At 42.6% G+C, this 17,767-nt stretch overlaps 1 protein-coding gene across 4 annotated transcripts in view; it reads right to left on the bottom strand.

Moving 5' to 3' along the window:
• The window catches only part of BMX (BMX non-receptor tyrosine kinase), a 44,565-nt gene that overhangs the window by 19,295 nt on the left and 7,503 nt on the right, over positions 1–17,767 (bottom strand). For 2 of the 4 annotated variants that reach the window (XM_057495814.1, XM_036912922.2), the window contains exons 4-10: positions 16,629–16,710; positions 12,236–12,355; positions 10,207–10,271; positions 6,689–6,864; positions 3,376–3,411; positions 1,642–1,696; positions 291–370 (exon numbers count right to left, since the gene is read on the bottom strand). In XM_057495814.1, the coding sequence (XP_057351797.1) occupies positions 291–370; positions 1,642–1,696; positions 3,376–3,411; positions 6,689–6,864; positions 10,207–10,271; positions 12,236–12,355; positions 16,629–16,710 (614 nt within the window). Of the gene's footprint in view, positions 1–290; positions 371–1,641; positions 1,697–3,375; positions 3,458–4,066; positions 4,111–6,688; positions 6,865–10,206; positions 10,272–12,235; positions 12,356–16,628; positions 16,711–17,767 lie in introns of all 4 variants that reach the window. The other 2 variants (XM_036912923.2, XM_057495815.1) reach the window with 2 other exon arrangements.

Below are 17,767 nucleotides of genomic sequence, written 5' to 3'. Positions count from 1 at the left end.
CCAAATTGAAGGGGATAACCCAGAATTCCTTTAAGAAATGTTGACTGAGGCATGCTGTGCTGGACACTCTACTGCCACCTGGGATGGGCAGGAGAGGAACACCCAGAGACCAGCCCCTTGCAAGTTGGAAAAAAAAAAAAGGCAACTATAAATGGTCGCATTCAAGAGGAATACTTTGACCTCAAATTCCAGAGTTTAAAGATGATGTCTTCTCCCAAAATGTGAGTGAATAGCCAGCATATTCAAACAACATACACAAAAGACAAAGAATAAATCTACGTCATACTTACTTGATAGCCTTACTAAATAAGGACACAGTGTACATTCCCGCCTGGCTGGAGTTTCTAACCATATATGCTCCTTCTTTTCCCTGAAAAGGAAGGAAAGTGTGGAAGGAACAGAAAACATTTTCATTATTCATGAAAACTAGTTTTCCTGGTAGGTGGTAGGAAAATAAATCTTTTAGATCCACTTAAACGTCATGGATGGTACAGATTATCACACAGCAGGCACAGAGGGGAACCCACTGCTTAGCTTGCCCCCTTTCACACTCAATTTCTTTGTAAATCCACCCTGTGTGCTTACACTCTTCTTTGCCAGTTAATTTTTGACTCTCTCTGATCATTTTCCCTATTTTGTATTTGCGTAAATCTAATAGTTTAATTTTCAAAAATAAAATGTAAAAGCACGTACCACTATACCATACCCTCGGAAGGTTTTAGAAAATCAAAGATGCAGAACAAATCACTTGTTCAAGTTCTATACTCAGTTGTCTTTTAAATGACTTGTGCTACTTCTAAGCAGATCCAGATTCAAAAAGAGCTGCTAATAAACTCTGAATGTGACAAAATACTGAGATAGGTAGGGAGATCATCATATTCTCACTAGTACTGCTCGAAGAAACATTGGTGTATTTTATTAGGTTGAACTATATCAAAGTGTCACTTTTGTAGGTCAAAACCCTTTGCTCTTGGTAATCGCATACCAGTTAGAAACAAAGTCAGGTAGATTCATTCCGCATTACAGCTGCTGCACTCTGGCTTACGTGCTAATCAGCAGTGACAGTGCTGAGGTAGACTGTCACATGGATGGCCCCCAATAGACCATCGCTCTGTATTCGTGTCCACGTTAACCCTGGGCTAGGCTGTGTGACTTGTTTGGACAATGGGAGATTTAACAAAAGTAGAGACTCGGGAATTGCTTGCACTGAACTGCAGGGCTTGTCCTCTTCAACCACTGCCTTGAGGCTTCCACGCCGGAAGAAAGCCCGAGTTAGCCACGTGGAGAGCTCCGTGTTCTTCCCGCAACCGCCTCCGCTAAACCCAACCCGCCAGCTCAGTGCGGCCACGTGCGGGACCCTAAGCAAATGCGCAGAAGGACTGTTGGCCCAGCTGATCCCCAGAATGGCGAGAGGTCATACAAACCACTGCATTTTGAAATGGTTTATTGCACAGCGGTAGTAAGGGAAACAGAGGCTGTGGCTCTGTGCGAAGGGCCCCGTAAGCCACAGGCTGGACAACTGCCACTATGATGACCTCCCTTCACAATCAGCAGTCAGGTTTCTCTGAGAAGTGTGTTACCCTCTGGGCCCAACAATAGAAAGAGATTCTTAGAGGCTATGTTAAAGACTAGATCATTTACCTTTTGTCTCAGTAACTGCTCAGATTGCGACCTGGAGATGTTACCTGCAAACCAGCTGTAGCGGGAAAGAATTCCACATTTGAGAGTTAATCATTTTTAATTGCATAACTTGCCCCTCAGCCTTCTAATCTGTAAAATGAGGTGTTGCCTAGATCAGGGGTTCCCCAATCTGGCAGCTAAAGGGAATCCCTGAAGAGCTTTTCAGAAACATAGATTCTTGAGTTTCTGCCACCCAATAATGATTCAGGGCTGGGCCTGCCATTCTGCATCCTTAGATGGGCTGACATTGAGGAGTGTTTGGCCTCCTTCTGAGTGATCTCTAAGTTCTCCCGCATTTCACCATTTTGAATAAGAGCCAGAGATTAGACCAATGAAGGGTATTCCAATGGGAACATCAAGTTGCCAAGGATGAAAGTTCCTGCCTTTTGTAAGGCTGGAGGCACCGGAGGGAGGGGTGAGCATGTCGGACGCTGATGACGTGCCAAAATCCCCAGCTGCTGCCCCCTCCCAACCTGGAAATGGTGCCTTAGGCTAGCCAATCCTCTTGCCGCTGTAAATCTGTGCTCCTCCTCCCCCTACCTTCTTTAAAAACTCGCTGCCTGCCCTGCTGGGCGCGACTTCTTCCGCCTGTAACTAACCAGACCAGCAAATATTTTGGCTCGATTTTACCTAACACCTTTCAACCCTGTAATTTTATTTTAATAATTTGATAGAAGCACACTTTATGGCATCTATTTTCAAAGAAAATGCTTTCAAAAAATATGTATTTGCAGGAGAGCAATAGGTAAGTGTCTGTGGTTATATTAAAACTGGAATAATTATAGCAAACTGAGAAAAAGATGATGTGGGGCAGCCAGGTGTTGTCTTTAAACATTGCCCTTTGTACTGAACTAGCCAAGAACATCACATCCTACTTTGTATGTGGAGCTCAAGAGGCCACAGAGCTGTTTCTCATGTGAGGTCAGCGTCCACAGCCTTTTGGCTTAGGCCCAAACGTCACACTAAGGAAATGAACAGGGTGTGAGGTGCGATGGGCACGGGTGTGGGAGCTCAGGGCACCCTCTGGCTAGAAGGTAATACCTGAGGAGGAGAGAAGTGTATTAGGTAAGGTGGGGAGGTGTCATCTGTACACAGGTTAATGAAGTGCAAAGAGGTTTAGACCAGTTGGAGGTCTGGGTTCCAGACATAGCTTCCTAATAAGTCGTTGCTTGGCTTTGGACTAGCCACTTAGCCTCTTTTGACCTCGGGATTCCCCATTTGTAAAATTAGGATGAGGGTTGAGCTGGGTAAGTTTCAAAGTCTCTTTAATAACTCTACCCTTATTGATATAACATAATTAACATTTGAGATATTAACTGATAGTTTTCTTATTAATATTTTAAGTTAATCATAGGTGATCAAAAGACTCTTCAGGGAAAATAATTCAGGATATATGCCTGTGGGAGGTAGAAGAAAGTGGTGGTCAGGAATAAAGACAGGCCTGCAGAGGTGAGGTGAGACCGTGTATAAGCCTCCCCCACCCTGACACACAGACACACTTTGCCTGCGTCATAATTTTGCTGCAGCCTGGCTCTGTTTGTTTTAAAAAACTATTTCTGCATTTCAATATCAGAGCAGCAGAGGGGTAGGCCTCCTGAGCAAGTCTGAGCCATCTGTTTGGATGCCTTTGGGGAAGGAGAGAATAGAAACATCCATGCCTAGTTTTAGAGGACACACAGGGTTTGAGATACTCACTCATAGTCAGCCAGGTTTTCTTCCTCTTCAGAGGAGCTCAACGTAGGAAATCCCCATAAGAAGGAGGAAACGACATGAATAAAAATCCACCAAGAAATAACCCAAGTGCCTGGTGGTAGAATATCAAATCCCACCCTGCTCTCATCTACATGAATGAACCGTAGGCTGTGGGGTTTGCCTTTTTGCACGTGGGAAGGTGTCAGCAAAGTGAGGAGAGTTGCTCACAAATTGAGCTCGTCCCTAGTGTACTAAGAAAATGGCTCTTTGCTACAGGAGGTCCCCAGGTGCGTGGATTTCCTTCTTTGCCTGTTTCAGAAGAGTAGGCTCATGAAATGGATAAAGGCGCCTTCAGGGAGAGCTGTGCTATAAAGGTGAAAATAAATCTCTGCTTGTGCATAGAGCTATTCGGTTCTAAGTCGTTCTTCCTCCTGCTAGAGATGCCGGAGCTAGGTATGTTAGTGTTTACGCTGACACCAGGGTCTGTCATGGATGATGGAGAGCCAGAACCAGTGTGACGGAAGCCTGTGGTCCCCAAGTCTTTCATCCAGCCCAGCTTATGGGCAAACTACATGGACTTTTTGGGTTTATTTTATCTTAAACGTGAAGTCTAGCTGCAGAATTACTGCAAATTTGGTCAGCTTTCCTGCAGATGGAAGCAGATCCTGGGCATAAAGGAGTATCTGAATTTGATTTACCATGACATCTTTTTGTTTACTGCCTGCAGGATCTTCACTGCTACAGAAAAAAACACGTCCAGTAAATTTCTGTTTATTTGTGAGGGTTAACTGACAAAAGTAATTTTGCTGGGTATGTTTTAGCTTTATTTAACATTGTGGCCCATACATTTCACTTAGTTCAGAAATGTCAGCTGCTGGCTTATTTTCACATTTTCATCCTGTCAGTTACTCTGATAAAAAGTGGTAGTTTGATGGTATTCTCAGAAGAGAATTGTTCATAATGGCTCATAATAACCCCAAACAATAGAAGACTTGGATTGATAAAGCATCTTGACTGGGTTTGCCCTGATTTTCTTGTAGATATGTGAGCATACTGTCACCTACATATTATAAAATAGGTCATTTTCCTCTTTGCTCTTTGTGATTGCAACTGAAAGTCTTGAGAAGGCTGAACTTTGAACTCCATGTGGAGACAGCTGGACCTGCAGGATTTTCCTCACCCTCTGTCCCCATCACTTCCTCTCTTTTATTTTGGATATTAAGTAGAGCATGAGGAAGTGCTTACCCTAAGTCCAAAGGCCGTTTGATTTAGAATGTAGATCTATTTCCTATTTGCCGGCCCATCCAGGGCTTTTTTTTCAAAACCACACTTCACAGACACAAGCTGCCTTAACAAGGAAATGCTCCTCTGGCTCCACTTGAAGGAATGCCTGGAGAAAGCTCTCCACACTAAAATGCCTTCCCACTTTGCCTTCCCAAAGAGACTTGCACTCGTGAGCTTTTTTATTTCATCTCTTCTTAAGAAAACTCTTATTTAAAAAAGGCAAAGCAGTTTATTGAGCCTATTTGTTGTTTTTAAAAACGCGTGGGGAACGTCCATCAATAGTGCATCTCTTAGGTTTTATCATATAATGGAATTCTGTGTAGACATGCAGAATAATCAGGTAGGTGGCACAACAATGTGTATGTACTTAACACTTAAAAGTGTCTAAGATGATGAATTGTATGTTATGTTTTACCACAGTTAAAAGTTTTAAAGAATTAAAAAGTATATCCTTACATATTCAAATGGGCCAAGTGTCCAAGATGTTAAGTGAAGAGAACAAATGGCAAAGAAGGCTCGTGGTGAGAACCTGATTTTTGAATTGTATACTTATGGCAATATATGTAATTCAAATATATACAGTCTGCAACGTTTGAATGCCTTAATGGAAGCATGGATTATTTTGCTACTCAGAAAATATAAAGATTAAAAATCAGCTCAGGCAAAGACAGCAAAAATGACAGAAAGTTGAGAAAAAGTATTATCTTCTTACATGAGTCAGCAATCATGGCTGCATTTTTAAAATGCAAGCTCCATGACGACCTTTTAACAATCACCATAATCCACTCAGAGATGTAATGCTAAGGAGTGATTAATCAATTTCAGATAACTAGCTTTCTGAAATTCTAGGCAAAATCCAGGGTTCGGGACTAAATCATGGGTGCAAAATCAAAGGGGGTGTCAAAAACTCAGTAATCAAGCTAAATATTGTCTTAATGAAATATTTTTATAATGAAATTAATGCAAAACATCCACAAGGAGCAAAATAACATTTTAAACAAAGATATGATATGGCAATCCATAGTTTGGTAGCTTTGTAGAAGCCCCATGTGAATCAATAGTGCTGAGGACTTATTTGAAAACTGTTCTGTCAATGTCAATGCACACCTCTCTCAGGGAATCCCTGGGGCTTCTGGCAGTGAGTGGACCAGACACAAAGTTGGCATGACATCCACTCTGTTTGGATCTGTGATTATTGTTGGTCTCCTTCCATAAGAACACAGGGCTGCAGGCAAATAAAGTAAATGTAACAGCTGCCTCAGGCTCCAGGGAGAGATTAATACACTTGGATTATAGGCACCGTGACTTGTTCTACTGAAAACAACAACTAGAATACACTTACATTCTTTCTGGTTCTATATGGCCCTGGGGCTTTATCATTGGTACAGTGAGACATGTCCTCTAAGTAGAAATGATGAAGATGGCAAAAATACATATGAAAGAGAGTGAAGAAAAGAGATACAGGCCGCACCCTCTGCAGGGAAAGACAGACACTGGACCCCTGTAGGGATGCTAATAATAAGGCAAGATGTCAGATTGCAAGCACCGTGATGGAGGAAATCTGAGGTTGCCAATAAGGAAGGGCCATCACTTGACCCTGTCTCTGTCATCATCTTGCAATTCAATTCCATCTTTATTGAGCATCAAGTGTGGGGTCAACTTGGTACCCCAGAGATATACACAGCTTAAGTACCGCCTGTAAGGCAGTTCCAGTTCTAGCTTTAGGTAGCATCTTTTGGCTCAAAAATGTGGGCAGACTAATCCTGTCAGGAGGTGATGGTGTACATCCTGAGAAGGTGGGGTTATTTGTGGGAAAAGGGGAGATAAAGAGAAGGAGGAAATGCTCAAGTATGACTTTGATCATTAGATTGGATCACCTGAATGGGAAGTTTGCTCTATTCCCCAGTGCTTCCGGCACAAGCACGAACATTTTGGGGGAGGCTGGCCCTATCTCGGCCAAGGCCAAGGGTCAAGGTAGTGGGGCAGTGTCTATACTACATGCTGGGAAGCCAAACTAAAAGCCAAAGTTTACCTTTTCAGTTTTCTTACTTGCCACCAGTCAGGGCAGTCTTCTCTTGGGATATATTGCATATTGACATTTGGCTGGAAGCCATAGTTTTTCTTGGAGTCACTGTCATACTGGGCTAGAGTGGTACTTGAAGATGGTTCATCCATTTTGAAAATAGGAACTGCTCGAGGAATCTTCAGCTTTGGAGGACAAGAGGTTTTAACATACCACAGTGAGGCACAGATTCATGTACTGAGAACTAACAACCAAGGTAGATCAGCTCCTAAGTTAGAAAGAAGGAAGGAGGGAGGAAAGGAAGGAAGAAAGAAAAAGAAAGAAGGAAGGAAAAAAAGAGAAAGAAAAGAGGCAATACTAAGTACTGGCAAAGATATGGAGCAACTGGAACTCTCCTACTTTGCTGGTTGGAGTGTGAAGTGGCATAACCGCATTGAAAAGCTGTTTGCAGACACTGCTAAAGCTGGATGTTCACATACCCTATGATCCAGAAAGTCTATATACATTCCCAACAGTGAAATCAAAAGATATGTAGAAGTGTTCACAGCAGAATTATTTCAATCGGATAAAAGCTGGATACTACCTAAATGCTTGTTAAAAAGATAAAATAATAAACATATTGTGGTTTGTAGCAGGCTTAATAATATCCCCCAAAGACATTCATGTTCCAGTCCCTGCAACCTGTGAATATGTTACCATACATGGTAAGAGGGACTTTGAAGTTGTGGTTAAAGAGCTTATGGTGGGGAGATTATTCTGGATGATTGGAGTAGGACCAAGGCAATCAAAGGGGCCCTTATTGGAAGCATACAAGAAGGTTAGAGATTAGGAAGAAGATGTGAGGATGAAAACAGAGATCGGAGAGGAAAGAAGATTGTACTCTTTTGGCTCTAAAGATGGAGGGAAGGGCCAGGAACCAAGGAAATAGATTTTCCCCTAAAGCCTGCAGAAGGAACACAGCTATCTGGACCCATTTGAGACTTCAGAACAATAAAAGAATAAATTTGTGGTGTTTTAAGTCACTAAATTTGCAGTAATTTGTTAAAGCAGCAACAAAAAAATAATACAATGGAATTTCATACAGCAATGAGAATAAACTACAATCACGTACTAAAATATGGGGGAGTCTCAAAAGAAAACAGACAATAAATGATCACACATTTTATGTTTCTGTTTATATAAAGGTCGAAACCAGGCAAATAATCTGTGATGTTACAAATCAGGCTAGTGATTACTCTGGGTGGGATGTAGTGACCAAAAGGGACCAGGAGGGTACCCCAGGGCTTTGTGATGTTGTTTCTGAATCTGATTAGGGGTTATACAGATGTGTAAAAATTCATCAGGCTGAACACTTAGGACCTGTGTACTTTTCTAAGTGATGTTATATTCCAATTAAAAATTCACATAAAATACATAAGCTCTGAATTTAATTTTTCACACTGTGTTTTACTTTTGTTTTTTCGGGCATTGACGTCCTGGAAATGTTAGTTACACAGGACGCTGCTCTTTATGAGCTGTGAGGTGGTTCTCTCCAAAGATAAACGCAGTGGAAAATTCCCCCAGTGGTGGAAATCTGAACAGAACGGCTAGAAAGTGGACTTTTATTTTCCTCAGCTCAGTAAAGTAAGTCCTCTACTAACTGCTCTGGTAAAAACAAAACAATGGAAACTATGCTTTTCTTGATACTCTCTCTGATCCCTGATCCCTTAGGGCTGCTTCTAATCAAAACAGACCTAGGAACTCTTGGCTACTGATTGGCCTGACTGATAATTTTCAACACATTCGCCAAAGAATTCCTTGCCAGAGACTAGATGCAATGGTTTCTGGCTCCTAAATTATCCTCTGCTCTTAGATTTGCTTAAAACAAATTTTACTGGTGTGTGATTTACATTCCATAGAACTCACCCTTTATTAATGTAGAATTCAGTGACTTTTAGAAAATGTATCGGGTTGGGCAGCCGTCACCACAATGGAGTCTCAGCACATTTCCATCACTCCAATGAGTTCCCTCATGCCCACTTGTAGTCATTATCAATCCCACACTGGCGCCAGGCGACCACTAATCGACCTTTTGTCACCACCGATTTGCTTGTTCTGGACATTGTGCTTAGGTGTTTCACAAGGCCATAATTTTCAAGCTTCAGGACTAGAGCATGCATCCAGACCCAAACAGCAATGCCAGTGATAACAAAATAAAACCCCAAACCTTAACAATTGCATTAGTTTCCTCTGACTGTCATAACAGATTAGTACATGGTACATGGTGGGTGGATTTAAAAAAACAAATTTATTCTCTCACAGTTCTGCAGGCCAGAATTCCCAAATGAAGGTTGCTGCGTGGCCACGCTGTCTTTAAAAGCCCTAGGAGAGAAGCTTTGTGGGCCTCTTCCCACTTTGGGGCTCCAGTCCTGTCTGCCTAGGTCTTTAAATGGCCTTCTCTGCTTATCTCTCTGTGGCCTCTCTTCTTCTTCTAAGGACACCCGTGTTTGGATTTATGGCCTGTCCTAATCCAGGGTAGTCTCATCTCTGAGTGTCCCAGGGGACGTGAAATGTGGGGGACACGATTCAGCCCAGTACAGTAATGGATTTCTTTTTGTACTTCATGTTTGTTCACAAAAAGTGTATGGCTTTTACCCACATAGAAGGAGAGAAGTGTGTGTGGATGTGTGCAGCTAAAAATAAGTATCCAAGTCACCACAGAGCTGGCGCCTGGGTGGAGACCCTCTCTACCTTAAGGCGACCTTCCATGGAACCACTGGGAGGCCATTTTCTGTTTCTTTGGCATCTGAGGAGGCTAACATGTGCCTGAGAAACCTAGAAACAGGAGACTATGGCCATGAACTCAAGGAAGCTGAGCAGCCTGTACCACAAACGAGCCACGTGCCGTTTTACTGACCAGAGCCGTCAAGGTTTGGTTTGTTCCCCTGCGGGCCAACTCTGCCTTTGGGAAGGAGTTCTAACTTAGAATGACATTTGGAATCGTGTGATTACAACACCGGACAGGACAATTTAGAGGCTGCTCTCATGTCTGCTAGTAATTGGGAAAATGTATGTCCTCTAAGAGAGACTGGAGAACTAAAGAACCTCCCTGTGATTCGAAGGACAGAGGGAAAGAATTGTGCTCTGTGCTGTGTGTGCCCTACAGAGACCTGTTTCATCAGCAGGATACCTATAGGAAGCAGGCTTGGCTGTGTCCGTGGTCACAGAGGAATGTTACATGTGATGCCATCGTAAAGACTGCTGCCACATGCACCCATATTTTGGTGACTATTTAGGTGCTCGCAGGTTATGAAAAGGCCCCGTTATTAAGTATGAAAGTATAAAATGGGAAAATGGTTCCATATTTGAATTTATTGTTTGACACTGTCATTGCTGTTGATGCTGGCTCACATCTTTTCTCTCTTTGCTGAGTAGTCTGAATGAAGCCCCTATTGTCTAGTCTTGAGTCTGGAAACTCTTGGTTTACTTGAAAAAAAGATGTAAGTGTTGACATCCTGGCTCTGAAAGAAATGTAAGTGTTGACTTACCACTCTGTCTGGGAAGGTGGGAGCTCTGTGTTTTTCTTCATTGGTTGCGACGTGTAGATCAGCATCTGAAAAATAAAACCAAGCAACATCAGAGGGAACTTAAAACTAAGCAAAGCAAAGCACCCCGGGTTATGAGTCAAAAGAATAAACCAGCCTGTGTGAGCAACACTCCAGAGTAAATGATTTAGACACAACATCTGGAGGGATTTTGTTGCTTCCCTGCGTAACACCCAACTCAAACACTGCTCCTTCACCAGTGATTACCAATATCCTCCCAAAATGGATAAAAATTTCAAGTTCCTGTCAATCCCATAAACTCTTCAGTCATACCACATTTCCACTTTGTATCTGAGTAACAGATCTTGTCTCAGGTAGTAGCTATGATCCTAAGGGTCAGAACCCACGTCAGATTCCTCCTTGAGGGGCTTGTACAAGACGCTCACAGAGCTGACTGAGAAGTGAGCAGACCTGTGCCATGCTTTTTTTTTTTTTCCTGTTCTTGTGATAATTATTGGTTTCTTGTTCCATGTCCACCAGTACATAGACGTCCAGGCTGTGAGTAGAAAGCCATTCTGTGCCTTACAAGTAGGGTGGCCAGATGGTTTATTAGCCAAATTGGAACATTTCTACCCTGGATTAGGACAGGCCATAAATCCAAACACAGGTGTCCTTAGAGGAAGAAGAGAGGCCACAGAGAGATACGCAGAGAAGGCCATTTAAAGACCTAGGCAGACTTTTAATAGCTATGCCAGGTCACCAGCTACAGAATGAGACTGCTCTTCCTTCTCCCTTCCCAAGGAGTTAAGGCAAGGTCAGAGCTGGGGTCTGGCCTACTGGGTAATGGTGCCAGACCATAGCCAGAGTCACTGGGAGAGAGGAGTAATGATTAAGGAGACATTACTCTTCAGCCCCGCTAGTGGAGGGAAGCAATTTCTGTAGTTCATTAAATCATTATAACTCATGAGTGTTATGATGTAATCAAGATTTTAAAATGTTCATTGTGTTGTCTAATTGAGATGGAAAACACAATGAATATTTATTCATTGATTTTGTTGTAAAATTCCCAGATTGAGATTAATATGACAATTGGATATCAATACTCCATGTTTAATAGTTCATGGAATATTGTCCTGCAGCTGATCTCATTCTGTTCTTTAAAGCTGTATCCAAGCATTTTTGGGGGGCGTCCAGGCTGGTAAAACGGTTACCACTATATGTTCTCATTTTGAATTTATTGACAACTTCATGTTGTTAAACAATGATAAACTGTGAAAATATATAAGACTTTCTCATGGAAGTATCCTGGTGATGGAACGGGACTCCGTAGGGCACCCGCAGAACACAACATAATTCTTTCCCTCCGTTATCCCTTCAAAGCCGCGCGATGGGCTTCCTCCTCTGGGCCCAGATAAAGGCTCAGGCAGATTTCCTTAAGAATATAACTCTGGATAGAATCTGATTGCACTTAAAGCAAATCCTTCACTATCTTCTCTGATGTTGTCAAGGAATCAAAAACTTGTAGAGAATGGCCAACCACTTTAAATATGTCTTTTAAAATGTATCACTTTGACATATCTGGTGATTAAAAGTGTTACCTAAATGTTATTCTTTGACATATTTTTAAAAAGAATGTTGGTCTTTTTAGTTTATTATTTTAGTTTATGAACCATGGTGATAATGCTCACCACATTCTACTCATTCGGAGTTCAATTAAACCAAGAAGATTTACGGGAGGAAATAAAGAGCTGCTTTCTTGATTCATGATTCCAATTTATTGGAATATCCTTCATGAAATGAAAGAATGGCAGATGTTGTTCATATTCTTATTATTTTAATGACCATGACTCAGCTGACCCTAGAGAATTAGACTCCATTGGCCAGATTGCATCTTTGAGGCTGGATTTTCAGGGTGCCTGCCAATCTGACACATCTTGTCTTCCTGAGCTGGCGAACTGTTCTGGAATTTGGCAGGTGTGCCTAATGGGGCACCGTCCACCCAGGGTGCAGCCCAGCAGAGGGGTCACATTACATGCTTCCCAGAGAGTACATCCCGGGGCCGCCTTGCAGCTCTGCTGGCAGCACAGGAACTTCCCGTCGGCGAAGAACCCACTGTGGTACTTGATCAGCAGGTGGGGGTTGCCCCTTATCTCTGGGAAGCAGGCAGGAAGAAAACACAGCATGAGCAAACGTTGGCCAAGACAAGAAACACATTCAGTGAGCCCTGTGACCACAGAACAATGAAAACCTCATTTGGCCAGCAACCAGGGTAAGAGCAATGGTTCCCGGAGGACATGTCTTTCACTCAGAAGTTAACAAGCCCAAAAGTCTAATCATGTACATAGTGCGAACAGCACAATAACTTACATCAGTCTTTAAAAAAGAACAACTAGTAGGAAATGCATATACAGATCAGCTATTGGTGTTTAGGATTTTCCAGATACACCTGTAAGGAAGTAAGTGGGTTGTGTGGCACATGCTGTTCTCTTGTGGTGAAAGGAGGCAGAGGGTAAGGCTAGACCTTAGCAAGAAGGAAAGAAGGCTGTAATAAACATATACTGCCCCCCACTTTTTAATTTGAAACATGTCACACGTACAGAAGAGTTGTGAGACTAGTGCAATGGATGTCCATATATGCCTTACCCAGATTCACCGATTTTTCACTGTTTGCCACATTTGCTTTATCTCTTTCTGTCTCTGTACACACATATTATTCAAACATTTTTTTCATCATTTTATTTTGCTTAACCATTTGAGAGTAAGTTGCAGATATCATGACCTAAATAACATCACCCATAAATACTCCAGCATGTAACTCCTGTTAACAAGGATGTTCCCTTATATAACCATAATACAGTGATCAAATTCAGGATATTTAATATTGGTATAATACTATTATTTAATATATATTTCATATTCAACACTTATTATATATGTTATATATAATAAGTATATGTAACATATACATATAACTTAATATGTTCATATTCAAAATTTATTTCACATTCATCCAGCTGTTCCAATAATACCCTTTGTAATCTACTTTTTCTGATCAAGAATCCAATCCAGAATCACATGTGGCATTTATTTATCTAGTTGCTCTTGATCTTGAACAGTACCTCATCCCTTCTTTTTCATGACTTTGACCTGCTTATGCTAAGGAATGAATGGTTTATGGGACTCCCCTTCTAGGAATATGTGCTTATTTTTAAGAACCATGAGAATAGGGTGACGTTCATTCCAAAGAAATGCAATTCTAATATTGGGAAGTAATTCTGTAGCTACAACCAGCTAGCCTCTCTCGAAATACAGCAGAGAAACCCACAAGGTCTTAGTAGAAAATAGTTCAAGAAGAGTGTCTAGGTGGGGAGGATTGGTTCTATGTGTAACTTCAGCTCTTCCCTTCTTGATTTTATATTCATCTTAAGGAGGCCTTTTTCTGATCCCAGGAGAATTCTGCTCCTCCTTTTCAACCCTGACTGAAGGACGTGTGCAGAGATAATAATGACTACTTTGCTGGATCACTGGGAGGATATGAGATAGTGTATATAAAGCATCTGGTACAGTGTTTGGCTCAGAGTAGGTGTTCAGTGAAGAGTGGGCCTTACAGTTATCATTCCCTGAGTTTAACTCAGCTGAGCATAGCTGAAAATGCTGGGATTTAAAAAATCCTTACTAAACAGTAATGTGAATTAAAGGGAAATGATTACAGAAGTCACAAAAAGCAAAAGGAATTAAGATTACTAAACACAGGCTCCTGACCTTGGTCCCAAAGGGCCACTGCTGTTCCTTGGGCACATACCTTGCCTTCTTGCTCTCTAAGCTCCTGGTGTCTGCGTGCCATGATTCCTATTATTTCCTACTGTATGAATTTAGTTTCCTGGGTAACTAATTCTTTTCCAACTAAGTCCAAAAGTTCACATTGCAACACTCCCGCTATTTACTAATGACCGTAAGAGGAACTCACATATTAATATGTGTACAGGACTTTACATTTACGTATTTCCTGTCATGTAGGCCATCTCATTAATCTACTCAATGACCTTGGGGGTAGCTATTATTATCATGGCTTTTACAGAGTTAGGAAAACTGAAGTGCAGAGAGGTGGCATAACGTGCTCAAGTTCACAAACCTGGCAAAGAGCATATCTGAGACTCAACGCCAAGCTTTTCTACTACATCCTGATGCACAGATGCCAGCTTCCCTGCCAAACCCCCTTCAGTTTGAATTTTTGGAAGAGGGACACACTTTCTCCACATGTGGCCAGCTGAATTCAGTACCATGGTAGCTGACAGTCCTTAGGTCCCCCCTGAATCAGCCCAAGCTTCCCAACTGTAGGTTATCACCTAGAAAATTCTGTTTCCAGTGTCCACCTCAGTTTATAATGACTGAGCCAAGTTATAGAACCAAAAAGGTGGTGGTGGGCAGGAGTGGGGAGGGTCCTTATGTCAGAGTGAAACTTCATAGGGGACAGGATTTGAGTGAGGGAACCTCTTTGTTTTCTTGTGGCTGATCCCACCCTCCTTCTCTTTTGCTTGCTGCAACCTGGCAGTGGATCCCACCCACCTTCTCTTTTGCTATCTTCCACCACAGAGGCTGGAAAAGCCAGATACGGTCTTCCAGCCTCCCTTGCACATAGAGATGGCTGTGAGACAGTCCTGGCCAATGAGACATGAGCAGAAGTTTGCAGGGGGCTTCTGGGAAAACTCAGAGCCTTTCCAAGCATCTCTAAGGGGGGCAGAGCAGAAAGCTAGGAGGGCCTGAGCCCCTAAGGCTTCTCCAAGCTGCTTACCTGTAGACTTGTCACTGTGTGAGAGGAACAAATGTGTATTTGTTCCAGCAACTGTCAGTGTTTATTTCCCTGCCTCCCAAAGCATTACTAGCTGATACAGATCACTTACTGTGCATATGGCCGCCCTAGTGATAGGGTATCTCTGGAGTTTTATGAGGAGGGGCTGAAAGATTCACTGCTGCTCTCTCTGCTCATCTTCTGTGCCCCTTATGCCCTCACATGAGCTGTCCATGGCTCACCCAAACCTGCCTACCCTATACAATTCCAGAAGGATCTGCAAAAGCCTCTATGGCATGACCAATAGCTGCACACAGGAGGTGTCCACACAGCAACTGCCCTCAGGAAATGCCCCAAGGGGACTGACTGGGAAACCGCATCTTAGAGCACCTCCTGGAGGCCCCACTGTAGCCACAGTGAGAGGGGGTACTGTCCTCTGCCTGCGAAACACTCCTTTGTGGCTCCTGACCCCCTAGGAAAAAAGAAGTGGCATATCCCATTTTACAGGTCGGGAAACTGGGACCCATAGACATTACATGATTTCATTAGATGACACAGGAAAGCAGGACTTGGGTGCGAAGTTGTCTGACTCATAGACAGATGGCCTTCTCCCCTCAGCAAGCTGGTGGCAGGTGGAAGGGAACACTTGACTAGCGTACAGCACAGGTTGCTAAACCCCTTCATGTAAAGGGAACAGTAAGCCCAATGTGTAAAAAAAAAAAGGATGTGTTTGCATTTAAATGGAGTTGGCGGTTTTCTAAAGTGGTGTCATTTGAGGTGTGCTGAGAAAGAGCGCTAACCTAAAACTTAAATGAAATAAAAGTGTCCTCCATCTGGGAGCTTAATATGTGAAGTGCAACAAAGGAGGCATTCACTTGAGTTCAGTATCATCCTCACACCACCTTAAAGTACAAAAACTGCTGGGAGAAACATCGTAGTGTCCAACTACTAATGACAGTTCTCCCCTTTCTCTCCTACCAATGGTTGTTAGCAGGATAACCTCAGAATCACTGAACAAAAGCTGCATTAACCCCCCAGTTTTACCTAGTGTTTATGCTCTACTGGTTGGAAAGTTGGGTTTGGGTAAGTGATTATGAGTTCTCTGTAATTAGGTATGTAACATTTACCAAGTCTCTTGAACTTCACTTACCTGAAAAATGGAGAATAATATTACCCCTTTCTGTGGAGTTCTCAAGAGGATTACATAAGAAAATGGCTTACCAGTACGTGACTAAGTAGCTGGCAAATGCTAAGTGCTTAGTAAGTATTAGATATAAATTTCTGGGAACATCCAAAGGACAGTGGCCCCAGGCCATGACACAGCCCCAGGAGGACCTAGGCTTTGCCCTGGTAAAGGAAGCACGGCAGGTGGAGAGCAGGTGGCCTGGCTTCCTCCAAGCTAGTGGGAAGGCATGGTAGCCACCTCCGCGCAGGGCTGGAGACGGAACCGCTCGCCCACTTCCTCTCTGCCACAATGAGCCAGCAAGATGGGGATGAGCTAGGCACGTTCTCTGAGGTTGGCAGGAAAATCAGGAGATTCTCTTTTGGCGAAAGGTCCTTTTACTGCCCCATCTTTCCTCCAGCAAACCTCAAGAGAACTCAACCGATGGCTCCCCTTTATGACGTTTTAAATTACCTTTTTGTAATGCTTTCAACCACTGACTTCGGCTCTCTTCATTTGATGCATAGACATAGAGAAGCCCATCTTTATAGACAATCTGGAAAGGAAAAGATTTGGTGCGTGTATATATAGTTGCATCACACAGTTCACTCTGGTGCAACTGCAGATTTTCTGTTATCCAAAAGGAAGGTTGAGTTCTCATATAATATGCATTAGCTCTGGAATTAAACGAGAGCAATCTATTATTTTTATCCTCCATGCCTCAGTTTCTGTCATCCCAGACACCTCTACACTTTGGAAAATCACAGCAATGATGCGTCTGACAGCTCTAACACTGAAGTCTCGGTGGGGTGCTCTGGCCCATGGAGAATTATAAAAATATAAAATGTTGGACATTACAGGTGTCTAAGGAGTGCTTGGGACCATTCACCTGCCCGATGCATGATTCCCTTTACAGTCCATTGGAAAATGTTTACCTGCTCCACCCTTAAAAATATCTTCTGGGATGGACTGTCCTTTACTTTGCTATGCCATCCTTGCCAATTTCCATATATTTTGTGCTTATATCGAGTAAAAACGTGTCTCCCTGTTACTTCATTCTCTTGGGTCATATCTCCCCACCCCCAAGGAATCCCCAGCCTAAGTCATTTTCTACTCCTTAAGACACTAGTTTAAGTGTTTGAACATTATGCTGTCTTCCCCAGATCCTTCTCTGGTTTATTCAACTTCTCTGGGTAAGTAATACAGACCATTTATTAAGCTCTTACCTACATACTTTAATATTTTAATCCTATTTCAACACCATGAAAAATATCTGATTATGCCCATATTGCAAATGAAGAAACGAATTCAGAGAAAGGTTGAGCGTGTTGTCTGGTTTCAGAAATCTCAGCAGTGGGGCTAGCTCTCCAAGGCTCCAAAGCCTGTATTCTTGTGATTATTCCATGCCTCTGTGGTGTGAATTTGAAGCATCTTCCACGAGCACACACTGCCCGGTTTGTCCCAATGGAGAAATGTTCTTTTTTAAAGTGGGAAATGTGGGTTGCTAATCAACTGGGTTATTTTGTTTTATTTCATTTTGGGCCACAGTTGCCTCATACTAGCACTGGGTGTCTGGCCATTGGAAGGACCGTCCACCTGCATTTAAATCAGAA

Source organism: Manis pentadactyla, chromosome X, assembly GCF_030020395.1.
Source record: "Manis pentadactyla isolate mManPen7 chromosome X, mManPen7.hap1, whole genome shotgun sequence".
Classification (NCBI taxonomy): Eukaryota; Metazoa; Chordata; class Mammalia; order Pholidota; family Manidae; genus Manis; species Manis pentadactyla.
This window is presented reverse-complemented; position numbering and strand designations above follow the sequence as displayed.